Source organism: Antechinus flavipes, chromosome 3 (assembly GCF_016432865.1).
Source record: "Antechinus flavipes isolate AdamAnt ecotype Samford, QLD, Australia chromosome 3, AdamAnt_v2, whole genome shotgun sequence".
Classification (NCBI taxonomy): domain Eukaryota; kingdom Metazoa; phylum Chordata; class Mammalia; order Dasyuromorphia; family Dasyuridae; genus Antechinus; species Antechinus flavipes.
In genome coordinates this window covers 307098228-307113165 of record NC_067400.1, presented here as the reverse complement: position 1 = coordinate 307113165, position 14938 = coordinate 307098228, and the positions used below count along the sequence as shown (strand labels likewise).

The 14938-nt window shown below is 37.3% G+C and overlaps 1 protein-coding gene across 1 annotated transcript in view; it reads left to right on the top strand.

The window, feature by feature from the left end:
- Window positions 1-2578: 2578 nt before the first annotated feature.
- DRD3 (dopamine receptor D3) overlaps window positions 2579-14938 on the top strand; it is a 70549-nt gene continuing 58189 nt past the window's right edge. Inside the window, exons 1-2 of the mRNA XM_051985321.1 lie at window positions 2579-2732; window positions 11923-12228. Of these exons, the coding sequence (XP_051841281.1) occupies window positions 11941-12228 (288 nt within the window). The 5' untranslated portion in view covers window positions 2579-2732; window positions 11923-11940. The remainder of the gene's footprint in view (window positions 2733-11922; window positions 12229-14938) is intronic.

Genomic DNA, 14938 nt, shown 5'->3' with positions numbered 1-14938 from the left:
CACCAGTCCCTAATCATCTCTAGCTTTCTATGATCCCTTCAGAAGAATAATATGGGAAAGTCATAGAAAAAGTTATGATAATTAAATGTATAGCCCCTAACCTAAAGAAAGGTGCAATATGATTTCATTCTGAAGAGAACTATTAGTTTCTTGTCAACCATGTACAAGTGCATGGGTAAATTACCATTAGATACAATATAAAACAAAAAAGTTGACTTATGTGTAAACCGTGATTAAACATTTATAAGACCTATGATCTGAGAGAAGGAACACCCTTTTTTCACCAAGGGGTAGCATTTCTAAGCTCATTTCGCATCTTGGAAAAATCTGATTCCTTAATGGAAATATAGTGTTTTTCAATATTTTCTGGTTCACTACATGCCACCCTGATACCTAAGTAGAACTTTGGAAAAACCTCTAAAGCAAAGCTTACAAACAGCTCATGTTTAGGATATCCCACAAAGGAATTAACAGAGCCCTTTCCAGAAATCTATGCAATGTAACAAAGTAAATCAAATATAGGCCAATTATTTACTTCTACCAAGATAGAAATACTTAACACATTAAAAACTTGTATGTTCCCATTGACAAATATTTATTTAAGACTTGATGCAGCAACCTATCACTTCTATTTAATTTCTGACTTCCACTTTCATTTCAGATCTCTGCCTTCAGTACAATTCATAAATCCCCATCTTCTCAAAACATAGGATACATTTTAGGTTTTCTCACTCCTTTCATCTACAATATCTTTTTGTAAATCATTATTTTCTCTTCTGAGAAATTGTGGGGTTCATTTCATGCAGGGCAATGAATTATCTGAACCTAGGAGTTCCTAATCTGTCAAATTCGTCAATGCCAAAGATAGAAACAATTACCCCTGGATCTATTGTTCTCGGGGAAAGAATCACAGAGTAGAAGATGAGGCAACCAGGGATTGAAAGATCAATTTCAGGCTCACCTCCATAAGCACATGTTTTTGCTGATATGTGTGTCCAGTCACCATTGCCACTAGGTTTAGGAGTAAAGTTGGAGAGAGAGAGATCTACTCACTCACTGCAAGTTGGAGAGAAAGACTTTTTAAGAGAGAGAGTAAAAACCAAATTTTTTTAAGCTTGTTGAGTGGAAGATTACTTCAGACTCAGTGGCCAATCCTTGTTGGTATAGCCAATTCCTATCATCCTGCACCATCTCAGAGGCTAAGTAATTAACTAGGAGCTTCTTGTCCCATTTCCTTCATCAAGGAGGCCAGAGCCCATGTGTCACCAGTAATGACCAAATTACATGCTCATTACCATACTTCCATTATCAAAGGGGTGAATAATCAATATTTGAGCCTGCTGCTGCACACACTGCTTCATTCTTTTCACCCATCATCCTGTTTAGAAATTTCAACTATCACAAGAGACTTTAATTCCCTTTCCTCCTTCCCCTAAGAAAGGGACAGTCTTTCAATTAGCATCAAGGCAAGAAGTGATAGTCTTGATACATATAAAAGGCTCATTTTAGCACAAGCACTAATCCACTTACTCTTTCTCAATTCCTCTTCACCTACTAATAATCACTCTGGGAATCTAAATGGTTCTCTCTTTGGATCATGCTAGTGCTGCCCCCTTACTAACCAGCAGAGGTCTCCATTACAGAGTCCTTCCAGGACCCACCTCATTAGAATTTGCAATACATCAGAAATACATCCAATATTGGCTGAGGGGGAAAGGGAAAAACTTACCATCACTCCCCAAAAAGAGAACATGGATAGTCCTGATTTCAACTTAATGGACAGTCAAAAAAGAGCATTGTTAAGCTCCAGTACCAATTCTTAAAATGGATTTTTCTCCATCATGGCATCAGACTATCTCTCACCTTGACTATTTCTAAAGAAGAGCTGTTAACACCACTTTTATATGTCACAGGGGACCAATAAGAATCTTGGCAAATAATTGTAAAGTTCTATAAAAATGAAGAGTGCTGCTAAATAAAGATTAATATTTTCTCACATTATTAAGCTTATTTTATCTTTATCTCCAATTGTACTGTCTGTCTTAGTTTCCCATCTTAATTTTTATTTTTTTTAGCATTCTTTCCACATATGTTTTTCTTAAAGTTCCATTTTCATCTAATCCTATTTTAAACTACTTAATTGCCTTAATTTAACTTGGCTTCTTATAGTATCAATTCACCAATCTTGTCCTTTTAAGTCAATGTTACAGAAACTCACCCAAAATTGGTAAAGCAAATTAAACTGAGTAAAAAGGGAGATATTAAAGAGAAATTAAAGTTGGAGTATGGATAAAGCCTGAATACATGAAATGAATAAAAATATTGTAGAGAAATAAGAAACGGGGGGGGGGGAGAGAGAGAAAGGGAGGGAGAAAATAACAAACCTGCCTCTGCCTTCTCCACCTCGCTTTTCAGCACCAAGGACAGAGACACAGATCAGTTGGCCCATTCTGTTTGGGGTCCCTCTCTAAGCCACCAGGGGAAACTCATGGATCTGAAAGCAGCTCTGAGACATGCAGTAAGGTCTGAAGGGAATACTGAAGCAGCAGCACACTACTGATTTCACCTTAGAGACAAAAATGGGTGATTTTCCTTTCTTTTCACTTCCACAGTTTCAGTGTCCTAGGAAAGGCAAACTTTGGCATTTGGGAGCTCGTATGCCAGGAGTGAATGTCTGCAGGAGCTGAGGTGTTAAACTCCATAATATACAGAAATCAAAAAGGATTTTCAGGGTAAGTAATTATTTCTTTTTGTTTTCTAAATTTGCACATGACGTTTTCCTGAAAGGCTGTATTACTGACTTGAGGTTTTTGTGGTTTTCTGAAAATATGCATCAAAACTACTTACATACTATGACTTAAAAACCTGAAATCTTTAGGAAAAATTTCCTTCTTTTCTTTCCTAAGTAGTTTAGATTGTATAAAATCTTCCCTTGTTCCTTTTATCTTTTCCCTAAAATTGGATTCTCACAAAGTCTGAAAGTTATATTAATGTAGAATTAAAAGATGGAAAAGAGAAAGGTGTTATTATTCCAAGGATTTATGAGGGAATTGATTGTATTTCTCTTGAGTGTCTCATTTAATTATGAGAATCTCTTACTTTAGATTCCCTAATTCAGTGTCCCTGTAATCCAGGTTTGAGGGTTTAGAGAGAGACACTGTTTTCTATGGTCTATTTAAAGTCAGGCTGTTTCCAATTCAAAATGAAATTATTCCCAGCAGAGATGTATAGTACTTGAGATGATGATTGTGTATGTTTTCTTTAATGATGGCATATGATTTTGAGGGTTATTGTTGTTGTTTTTCTCATGTGTGGAACTGCCATTATTTACCGTGGCATATTGGATCAATGAAACTCATTGCAATTAAGCATTAGTTCCAGTTCATGCATTTGGCTTAATCGAATACCCTCAAAAAGCACACATACAAATAATAGTATAGCAGTAGCAGTCATGATAGAACATGAACCTGACTATATTCTGGATGTCTGTCCTTTGGCCAAGATTTTGCTTCTGTATTCCATAATCAAGAGATCAGTATGCATTATCTGCCTTTGGTTCCCAGCAGAAAATTTTTGCCCCAGACTATATTGGTGTTTTGTTTTGTTTTTAAAGTAAGAGAGCTAGATTGACAAGGGAGGGATTCTAAATTTGCTATTCCTTTTTTAAGTTAGAACATTTATCTAGGATCAAAATGGCTAGCTTAGTTTTGAGCAGGGCAAGGGTAATACAAACTCTTACAATTTATAGCACCTAGAAACCAGAGGACTCTACAATAGCCAACCAAAATGGAATCTGCATGAGAATAAACCAAAAATCAATAAGACAAACTGGGAGTGAAAAGGGGGGAAGAGCCATTCTGTACTCACACCTAGCACTTATCAGTGCTCAACAAATATTAATAGAACAGTTGATTGACTGATTGATTGTCCTAGTCTCTCTTTCTGAATAATACTGGAAGGACTGTTTCTTCAAATGTGATAGAAGAGGATGCTTATTAAGAAAGTTTAACTGTGAAAACATTTCAGCATTTTCAGGTCTGACCCTGGTTATTAACCTACTGAAACTGCAGCACATATTCTTGTTCTATACTGTATATGTAAATATAGGATATATTTTTATTCACTTAGGAATTGCTAATTTTTAAAGCTTTTTTTGCAGCTCTTTGAGAGCATAAAGAACCATGGAAATGCTAAACACTATTACTAATAACAACAATATAACGCCCACTGACTCAGAAGAACTCTTCTGCACACCTGCATAGAAGACTCAGTCAGGTGATGGTTAGAAGAGGCTTTTAAGAGACAAAGGTCATGGTAATATTAAATCACCTTCTAAATCACGTATTTCCATATCTTGACACTAGACAGAACTATACTGGAATAGCTGCAACTGAGATGAGGATGCATTGACAAAACTATTGGGGGGTAATGGAGGGGTCTGGAATTATGGGAAGAAGGGAAAAAAGAGAGGACAATGATTCAGAATAAGAAATGAGTACTCATTTTTTATGTTGTTCTATGATAAGGGATGAGGAGCTACTTATTATGTGATTTATAAAAGAATCAGCTACTTTCATGCTGGGAGAAGAGGTGACTCTCATCTAGACATTATACCCAATCATAAGTGCCTGTAATCTTTGGTTACCAAATCCCATGTGACAAATCCTTTAAAAAATGTACCAAAGAATCATCAGATCATAGAGCTTGAGCTAGAAAGGATATCAGAATCCAACATTCTAAGATGAGAGAACTAAAGTCCTGAGAAGTTCTATTATTTGCATGAAGTCACACAGACAGTAAAGTACAGAAATGGGTTTTGAACCTGGAATTTCTGACTGCAAATTCCTTGATCTTACCATTTAATTTTCAATTTTAACATTAATGTTTTCTATATAAATCATGATCTAGATTTGGGGTAGGAAAACCTGGTTTTCTCATCTGTGAAATAAAGGGATTAAATTTGCTGATATTTATGAAATTTCTTCTAGTTCTAAGACTGTAGAGTAATTGGAGCCTAGTAGGGATTTTATAAATGGTGTTGAATATCACCTAATGAATCAGCATGGAGGGACATTGACAGCCAATTGAATCTTTTCTGGGTTGGGGAAACAGGTCAGGATAGTGAAGCTTCAATTGAGTTGAGTGTGGGAGGCTGGTGCTGGTGCGCCTACTATATTATCCTTAGTTTTTGCCGCTGGAACTTAGATTTTTTTTTAAGCACCTACCAATCCCACCTCCTCTTCTAAAATAGATAACCATTCATGCTACCATCTTCAAGCAGTCAAGAGAATGAAAATGAAATAAGTATGACCTTGAACAAGTCACTATTACTCAATTTCCTCATTTACAAAATAAGAGCATTTAATCTAATGCTCCTTTCAGTTCCATAGTCTATGACACTGTGACCCTAAAATTGAACACTTAGTAAAAGCCCATTTAAAAGCAAAATAAAACATTTACTGGGGTTCTGTGGATTAAATTTTAAAATGCAAATCAATCCAGCAGCATACTTAGTAAGCACTTTTTATGTGCAAGGTAAGAGTCATGGATATAGTAGACCAAGCTGTCCACCTGAGCTGAAGACTACTTACTGACTTTGTGACCTTGGTCCAGTCAGACCTCTAAGTAATTCAAGTTATATTTGAAGATGATAAATTACAGAGCAAATGCCGACATGCACAAGGATTCCCAATGATGAAATTTCCTCTACCAATAAAGTTCTACTCCTCTTCTTAGAGTTGTCTATTTGCCACAGTTGCACTAAGATATTAAGTGACTTATCCAGGGTCATACAGCCATTATATATCAGAGGACAGACCCTAGCCCAGGTTTCCCTGATTCACAAACTGTAAAAGATAAAACAAAAAATAGTTCTTGATTTCAAAGAAATTATATTCTACTGGGGTGGGGCATACACATCTGCACATTATTCAAGATAATTCAGTGAAGAGAGGGGCATTAATAACTGGCAGAATAGGACAGAGGAGGTTTTATGAATTACTTTTTATTCCTAAAGCTGATGCTATCATTGTTGACTTGTTTTGGTCCTGTTTGACTCTCCTTGTGATCCCAATTTGGGGTTTTTGTGGCAAAGACACTGGAGTAAATTGCCATCTCCTTATCCAGATTTTTACAGATGAAGAAATTGAGGCTAATAGAGTTGCTCAGAATTACACAACTTTGAAGCTGGATCTGAGCACCATCTAGTTGTCCTTCCTAAAGCTGATAACAATTACTAAAATAATCAACCATACCATCCCAGCCTGTTCAATAGACAAATATAACCATACTACTTCTCATGCAAAGGTTAAAATGCTTCTCATCCAATACTCAGGATTACTATATAATTGGGTTAAATTTGGGGAAGCAGGTTGTCCTGGTGAGGTTTTATTTTTCTAAATCCTGAAAAATCTGATAGCTTATATGCAAGGTGTGTGTGTGTGTGTGTGTGTGTGTGTGTGTGTGTGTGACAGAGACAAAGACAGAGAGAGATAGAGAGACAGTGACAGAGACAGACAGACAGACAGACAGATAGGAAGAGAGGGAGATGGAGATTTAAGGGAATCATGGAACCTAAAAATTCTTAATCTTTTGTGTTTCATGGAACTCTGGCATTTTGATGCAGCCTATAGCCTCCTCAGAATGTTTCTAAATGCATAAAATAAGTTGGATAGGATTATGAAGGAAATCAATTCTATTAAAATACAGTCACTAATGTGGGTGTAGATATTTTTTAATTCACAGACTTTCTGTTTAAGAACTTTTGATTTAACCCTGAATTAGAACTGTAAGCTCCTTGAAGGCAGGGATTGTCTTTTAGCTCTTTTTGTATTCTCAGAAATTAGTACTTAGTAGACAATTAATTAATAAAATGTTATTGAGGTCAATCAATTTAAGCCTCCAGAGGAGGGAGAACCCCATTTCAATTCAACCACCTGACTTTTTTAAAAGCCCAAATAGGAGACTCTTTATGAGGAACTTTTTACCCACAAAGACCAGTCCCTTCTAGGACAAGACTGTTGCCTCAGAAGCCCTCTGAGATTAAATGATTTTAATAGGATCTAACAGCCAGTGTGAATATGTCTTTGTCCCAGTTTTCCAACTGATAGACAGGCTGCTGGAAGATAAATGTTCTCACTAAATAAACCCTGCTCTTGAGTCTTGATTCGTAGATCTATACAGTCTTAAGACACCCCTATCTACCTACTCAAAGCTAGATCCTAAGGCTTTTGCATTCAATAAATTAAAATGGAACTCATTCCTTCACTTTGGTAGCCTCACACACAGATTCTCCAGGGTGCCTAACCTTCGGCACCATCCACATTTGACATTCTTTCTCAGAGGGAAGAACAGTTGACTCCATGACTAAGGGGAGCCAACTGAGATTTACTCAGCACTAGCCAGACCTGCATTGTTCTTTTGATAGAGGACTCTTAGAATTGTGGTTTTAAATGATTTCTCCATTTGTATCACAGAAGTATTTTAGAGTTTCCAGAATTCCCTGTGCCACTATTCTCCTGTCATCATCCATCTGCTTATCTGTAGTAGCCTGTAAGGAGGTCCCAGTGGCATATCATGTAGCAGGTCTCTAATCCACTGTTATGAAAGCTGAGAATTGGGAGTGATAATAGTCCTCTGTCAAGGGGTCCCTCATCTGTATAGCACTCTCCTTTGTTACCAGAGACAGTTTGCTTGGAAAGAATAATGGATTAGGAGACTTACATTCTACTTCCATTTCTACAACTAACAAAAAGTATGACATTGGTCACGTCATTCAATCTCACTATGGGTCAATTTCTTTATACATAAAATGGGGAGCAATAATAGGTGGTCTACCCACCATGCAGGCTGGTCATGAATATCATGTACCCTGAATGTTGAGGAAGCAAATTAGATTTATTCATGAAGCTTACTTTGATGCTATTCAGGGCCTTCCCTGATTTTGATTCCTTGAATTTGGTTTATGTAGCTCTTATTGAGATGTCTTGTTATTGTTCAATCATTTCAGTCACGTCCAACTCTTTGTGACCCCACTGGGGGTTTTCTAGGCAAAGATAATGAAGTATTTTGCCATTTCCTTTTCCAGTTGATTTTCTAGATGAAGGAACCAAACCAAATAGAGTTAAGTGACTTGCCCCCCTACTAAGTGTCTGATATTGGATTTGAACTCAAATCTTCTTGACTCCAGACCTGGTACTATATTCACTGTAACATCTAGATGTCTATAGTTTTCTTTAAAACATAAGACTAGGAGCAGATAGATGGAGCAGTGGATAGAGCACCAGCCCTGAAGTCAGGAGGATCTGAATTCAAATTTGGCCTCAGATACTTAATACTTCCTAGCTGTGTGACCCTGTCACTTAACCCCAATTGCCTCAGCAGAAAACAAACAAACATAAAGACTAAAAAGACTTGAAACAGAGAATAAATTTATTACATACCACAAAGAATTCAGAGGAGACATACCTGAATCTATAGACTTTCAAGAATACCTTCTTATTCTTATGAGCCTCACTTTCCTTCAGCTACCTAATGTAGATTGCTCCAGATTTATAGTACCACCCTGGGATCAAGGCTCCCATAAACAGGAAAAACTCTTGAGTATTTTTTGGTAGCACTACAAAATTAATTCCCCTTCCTGGGACCTACATAATCCATATGACTCAGTACCAGGGAAAGACGAGGTATTATTTTCCTCCCTGTGGTTGTGTTCCTATCCCTTGTTACTCATTTATTACAGCTCTCACAGTTTGAAGCATTTCCTAGGATTGATTGAAGAACATCTTATATATTTCATTAATGCTGCTTTTCTGCCACCAATTTGTACTCCGAGAGAGACCAGATTAAAAATAGAAGTTGAATACTAAGGTTTAGGACCCATCAAGTCAAGGATCTTAGGGATTATATGCCTGTGAAAATTAAATCAAAAATCACAAAAGCAACTTTAGGAAATGTGTTACATATATACATACATATCCAATATATTTGCATTTAATATGCTTAAAATCATATTAGTTCATAATATAGACTTCCAAAAATAAAACTCTCCCCCAAATACAGTAGTACCTCTAAAGTAAATTACTTTTAAAAAGAAAAAGCAGAGAGATATGTTTTGAAAAATAACATCAAATATAGGCCATGATCTGATTTTTATATAATCCAGATTTGGGGTAAGAGTACAATCTATATTCAAATTAATATGTCACTAATTATTTTGAATTATTTAATCATCAATTGCTCAGTTGGTGGGTCCTTTAGGTATTTTTTGTCTCCCTTCTGCTCCACATTTACTTGTTAATAGTAACTTAGAGAGGAAACTGGAAAGAAGGAAAATTTAGGTCTATCAACTTTTAACAACTTTAGGTTAAAAAAAAAAATCCTAATTAGGTAGAAATCAGAAACAATAAGCTAATATGAGATGTGATGTTTATTTGAAACTTTTAATTTTTTAAAACATTTTATTGATTCCTTTTCTTCTTACGTTTTAGTCATTTCCAAAGAAAAAATCATTAAGCAAAGTCAGGTGATGTAGCACTTGTATATGACTATATGGCACCCATAGTCTCCTCCCTTTCTATCAAAAAGAAAGAGATGTTTCCTCCTCTGTTCTCCAGGGTAAAAATGTACAATTATTCAGCATCCAAACTTTTTAATCATTCCACACTACCTCTATTCCCCAAGACCACCAACTACCAGAAGAAAAGCAAAGAATAAGTTGCTTCAATTGTTATTAGAAATGTAAGCAACTAGAGACCAGAGACAGAGTAATGGGGAGAAAAATTGATCTGAAGTTAAAACCATCTGGTAGATGATATATAGTTGGGCTTCAGTTTGTTTTTGTTGTGTTTTGTTTTGCTTTTTAAAATGTAATTCACTATTGACATTCAGCTGTACTATTTTTAAATAGCTGTCAAAACTCTTGGTGGTCAGACAATACAATAATAAGCATCTCAAAGTTCTGGGCTTCGTTTCTGTTTGACAAGAGAGATGGGTGTAAGCCATCATTACTCTCACAGAACCATGCCATTTGGAGAGGTGGTCAAACTGTCCCCCTAACTAACAGTCCAAATCATGTCAAGTCCTCTGGACTTTTGCCTTTCTCAAAGATGGAAATATTTGCCTCCAGGAAATAATCAAGAAGGCATTGTGTTTTTCCAAAAGCTCTTGGCAATGGTAGTATCATCACCAGGGCAGCAGCTACCCCTCTTGGAATAATGTGCAAATGATTATTATTAGCAACTTATTATTACATTCTAAAATACAGTGAGTACAAATAGTTGACAGGATGAAGTAGGGAGGATCAAAAAACAAAAACAAAGCCAACCAGTCCTAAATTTATTCCAAACCTGTGGTCCATTCTCAGTCACTTTAACTCTTTCATTTCCCAAGTTGAGAGGTCTTTATTCTAAAAATAGTGCAGCTGAATATCAAAAATGAATTACATTTTAAAAAGCAAAACACAACATAACAAAAACAAACTAAAGCCCAACTATATATCATCTACAACATGCACATTGACTACAGAAATTGAAACAAAACAATACTTAAAAAAGGCTCTGGTTAATTGTAATGAGGACCAACCTTGGACCCCCAGAAAATAGATGACAAAATACATTTTTCTCCTAGTAGAGAGAAGAGGATCTACAGATATGAAAATTTATCTACGTTTTATTAAATGTCATAACTGTCTTGGTTAATTTTGATTTTTTTCCTTGGCTACAAAGAAGGATCAAAAGCATTCATTAGACATTTTGAAAAGCGAAAGAATTTAGAAATAATAAAAATAAACATGGTGCAGATACAAGAGGATAAATGAACCAACTCCCTCTAGTATCAAGGCCAATGATGATCACAGAGCAAAAGCATCACTTTGAGTTTGCTAACATTTGAATTTAGAAGAACCTCAGATCCAGGCTATATATTTTTCTACTCGCATTTGAAAGAAATAATGCCTTTAGCTGCCTATTGGAATCCTACCCATGTTTAAAGATTCTATCAAATGTGACTTCCTCTATGATCCTTTTCTTTGTTTCTGTTTAGTCATTTCAGTCATGTCCAATTCTTTGTGAACTCATTTGGAGTTTTCTTGACAAAGATACCGGAATGGTTTGCCATTTCCTGCTCCAATTTATTTCACAGATGAGGAAACTGAGGTAAATGGGGCAAAGTGACTTGCCCAGGGTCATGCAGCTAGTAAGTGTCAGAGACTTTGGATTTGGTTCTTTCTGACTGTAGGGCCAGTGCTCTATCCACTGTGACACCTCATTGCTCTGTGATTCCTACCCCTAGCAAATACATACATACATACATACATACATGAAATAAAAAAAACAACCAACCAGAAGTCATTTCTTCTACTCCTGTAGTTCTTGGTTTTTTTTTTTCCATTCTCATGGCATCTATCATATTCTACCTTACATGATTAGTTTATTACCTGTCATTTATACTGGTAGATTCGGGATCCTCAAGAGTAACAACTAAATCTCATGTACTTTTCTGTTTTTAAAGGAGAAAAAAAAGACAGACAAAGAAAAGAGGTATGTAGACATATAAAGATAGGATGACCTGGATTTGAATCCTACCTACAGTGGTTTAAATTACATCTATATAGTGCAATGGATATAGAGCTATAATTGGAGTAAAAACCTGAGTTCAAATCCTGCCTCTAATACTAACTAAATGTATGATTCTGAGCAAATCACTTAACCTATCTGTCTCAGTTTCCTCATCAGTAAAAGTGGGGATAACCTATCTTCCCATCTCCTAAGGTGATTATGAGAATTAGATGCAATAATATATGTAAAAGTCCTTGCAAACTTTAAAGAGTTATATAAATGCTGACTGTTATTATATTGAGAAGAAGGGACATAAAAGTACAAGATGTACTATATTGATCAATGTTGTTTTTTCATCTTGTTCTAGGAAACCCTGTTCAGGACAATGACTTCCCTTCTTACAATGGCTCTCCTCAGTCCACTCAATAGCTCTATCAACTCTACATGCAGGAAGGAGAACACAACTGGACCAGGACTGCCCCATCCCCTCACCTACTACGCCCTCTCCTATTGTGCCCTCATTCTGGCCATCGTCTTTGGCAACATCCTGGTCTGTCTGGCTGTGCTGAAAGAGCGCTCCTTGCAGACCGCCACCAACTACCTAGTGGTGAGCCTAGCTGTGGCGGACCTGCTTGTGGCTACCTTGGTGATGCCCTGGGTGGTGTACCTGGAGGTAAGTGTGCCTGAGTGCCACAGGACAAGCCTGGGGAATTTTGTTCATATCTGCTGCTGTGTGTGTAATTACCTTCAGTCAACTCTCTTGCTTCCAAGGAATTCAGAACACTTTCCATTTCACAATTCCTCCCAGTGAGTAAAGAGGACAGAGGTAGCATCCTGTTCATTTTAATGAGGCTCCCTGAAATACAGTGACTGTCTAACGTCACTCGGCAAAATCAGAAGCAGAGAATGGGGAATGATTCCATTCCCGAGTTCCCAGCATGATGACTAGACTGAAGAAATGCTGTCATGGGTTTCACTAACCAAGAATGCCCCGGGTTTATGTGAATCATGCATGAGGCTTCTTTGTCTGTGAGAAAAATGAGGAAGAATGAAAAATATACTCACCTCAGTCCAACTATTTTCTAAGGAAGAAAGTGGTGGGAAACCAGAAAGGCAGAGGTCAAGTTGAGAGAGGAGGAATTAGGGAACATTAGGAAGGTGGGAAAGGAAGAACAAAGGAAGGGGAAAGGAAGAAGAGGAGACAGACAAGAAAAAGGGTGAGGAGAAATCAGGTATTAATATGCAGCCTGATTAGGGCACCTCAGGAACTTGGTTTCTTCCATATCTATGATTGACTTAGGCAGAGCCAGACCAAAACTTTATATGAACATTTAAGTTACTTAGAATAACAGTAAGAGAAACCATCGAACTGGATAGATTGTTTTGGGAATCAAGAAGAAATTCAGCTGAAGAATAACTTCTTCTTACATGAAGCCTTTCCAGGTGTGCCTCTCATCTGCTTGTGTCTTCCCTTCAAAGGTGCCATTCTCTCTAGTCTGTGTGTTCGTGTCCATAGAACTACATGTATATGTTATCTCTTGCATTAGAATGAAATATCTTTGAGGGCAAGAATTGTTTTTGTTTTTTATTTTGTAGGACTAGCATGAGAGTCAATCAGCCAAAACTCCTCATCCTTTGTTAAGTGTCGGGATGCTAAACACAGAGAGAGAGGCAGAGGAAAGAAAGAAGGAGGGAAAGAGAGGGGGGGAGAGAGGGAGAGGAGGGAGGAGAAGAGGAAGGGAAAGAGAGGGAGAAAGAGAGAAAAAGGGAGGGAGAGAAGAAGGGAGGAGGAGAGAGAAAGAGAGGTGGAGAGAGACAGAGACAGAGACACACGGAGAGAAAGAGAAGAAAAACAGAAAGACTCATAAAAAGAGACAGAGACGGAGAGAAACAGAGAGAAATAGAAAAACAGAGACACAAAAAGAGATAGAGACAGAGAGAGATGTTGTCCGTGTATATATATTAACAACACATTTCAATTGTCCACTTGTGTTATTTCTGTTATGTCTGACTCTTTGTGACCCCATTTGGAGTTTTCTTGACAGAGATATTGAAGTGGTTTGCCAATTCCTTCTCTAGATTACTTCACAAATGAGAAAATTGAGGCAAACAGTGAGTTACACAGCTAGTAACTGAGGCTGCATTTGAACTCACAAAGATGAGTATTCCTGATTCCAAGTGCTCTGGGGTTGCCATGCAGGGGTCATCAATGCCTTACCAATCAATCAATCAGTAAACATTTATTAAGCACCTACTATGTGCCAGACATGGTGTTAAGCAATGGGGATGCAAAAAAAAAAAAAAAAAAAAGAGGCAAAAGACAGTTCCTGTCCTCAAAGAGTTTACAATCTAATCAAGAAGTCAGTTGGGATTGCATGAGAAAGTCAGTTCAGATTGCATGAAAGACTTGGCCCTGAGAATGTTTACATAGCAGGAGCTAGTTGAAAGCCAAGAAGGGAGAGCTTTCAGGGCTTTGGCAGCTGAGAGGAAGAGTGGGGACCTTAGGAGCTGAGCCAGAATTGGTAGGCAGTAGTAACATGAAAAAGACAATGTAAGACTTAGCCGCGGTGGAGGAGGAAGACAGGAAGGAGAACCATCATCAGCTCTAGAGGGATCTCTGAATACAAGATCCAGATTGACACCACCAGCTTTGTAGGCACATTATCAACTACTGAGGAAAATTCCAAGAAAAATTCTCTTTCCCCAACTTCCCCTGCCGATGCCTGAACATTTCTGGTAACCTGAATTTTGCTTTAACCACAAAGGGCCCAAGGTTAGCTAGAGATAAATATAAATGTAAATTAAGGCAGAGAGCCAAACCGCTGCCTAAAGCTGTAGAAGGAAAAAGAGAACCGTGTGGACCTCAGGGGCCATTACATATGGCCTTGAGGCTTAAAATGAGCTAATTATTGTAATGGAGTATTACATTTGTATTCCTGGCTCTCAGCATTTTGCCAGGCATGAAGCAATAGAGCACAGTGCGAGGTACATAGTAAGACCTTAATAAATACTTGTTGATTTTGTGTTACATTTGTGGACCCATGAGAGGAGTTCCCTAAACCTATGAAATCACATATTCTTCCCCCCTCCCCATTCTCAGAACACAAAATGACGCAGGCACTAGGGAATATTTCTCAGTAGGAATATTTGTTTATTTTCTAAAGTATTTTCACTTGAATGTGTGAAATGAAATAAGTCCAAAGGTTATCAAGACAAAACATCTATTCTGTAACAGAGAAATCAGGGTGCAGTCACCCATTCAAGCAACAGATACTCTCCCTAGCAAAACATATAATTACTAGAGAGATTTTTTCCCCCACAACACCATAACATACCATTATTATTTCCTCTTGGCAATTTGTGTCCTTATAAAGAAATGTCCA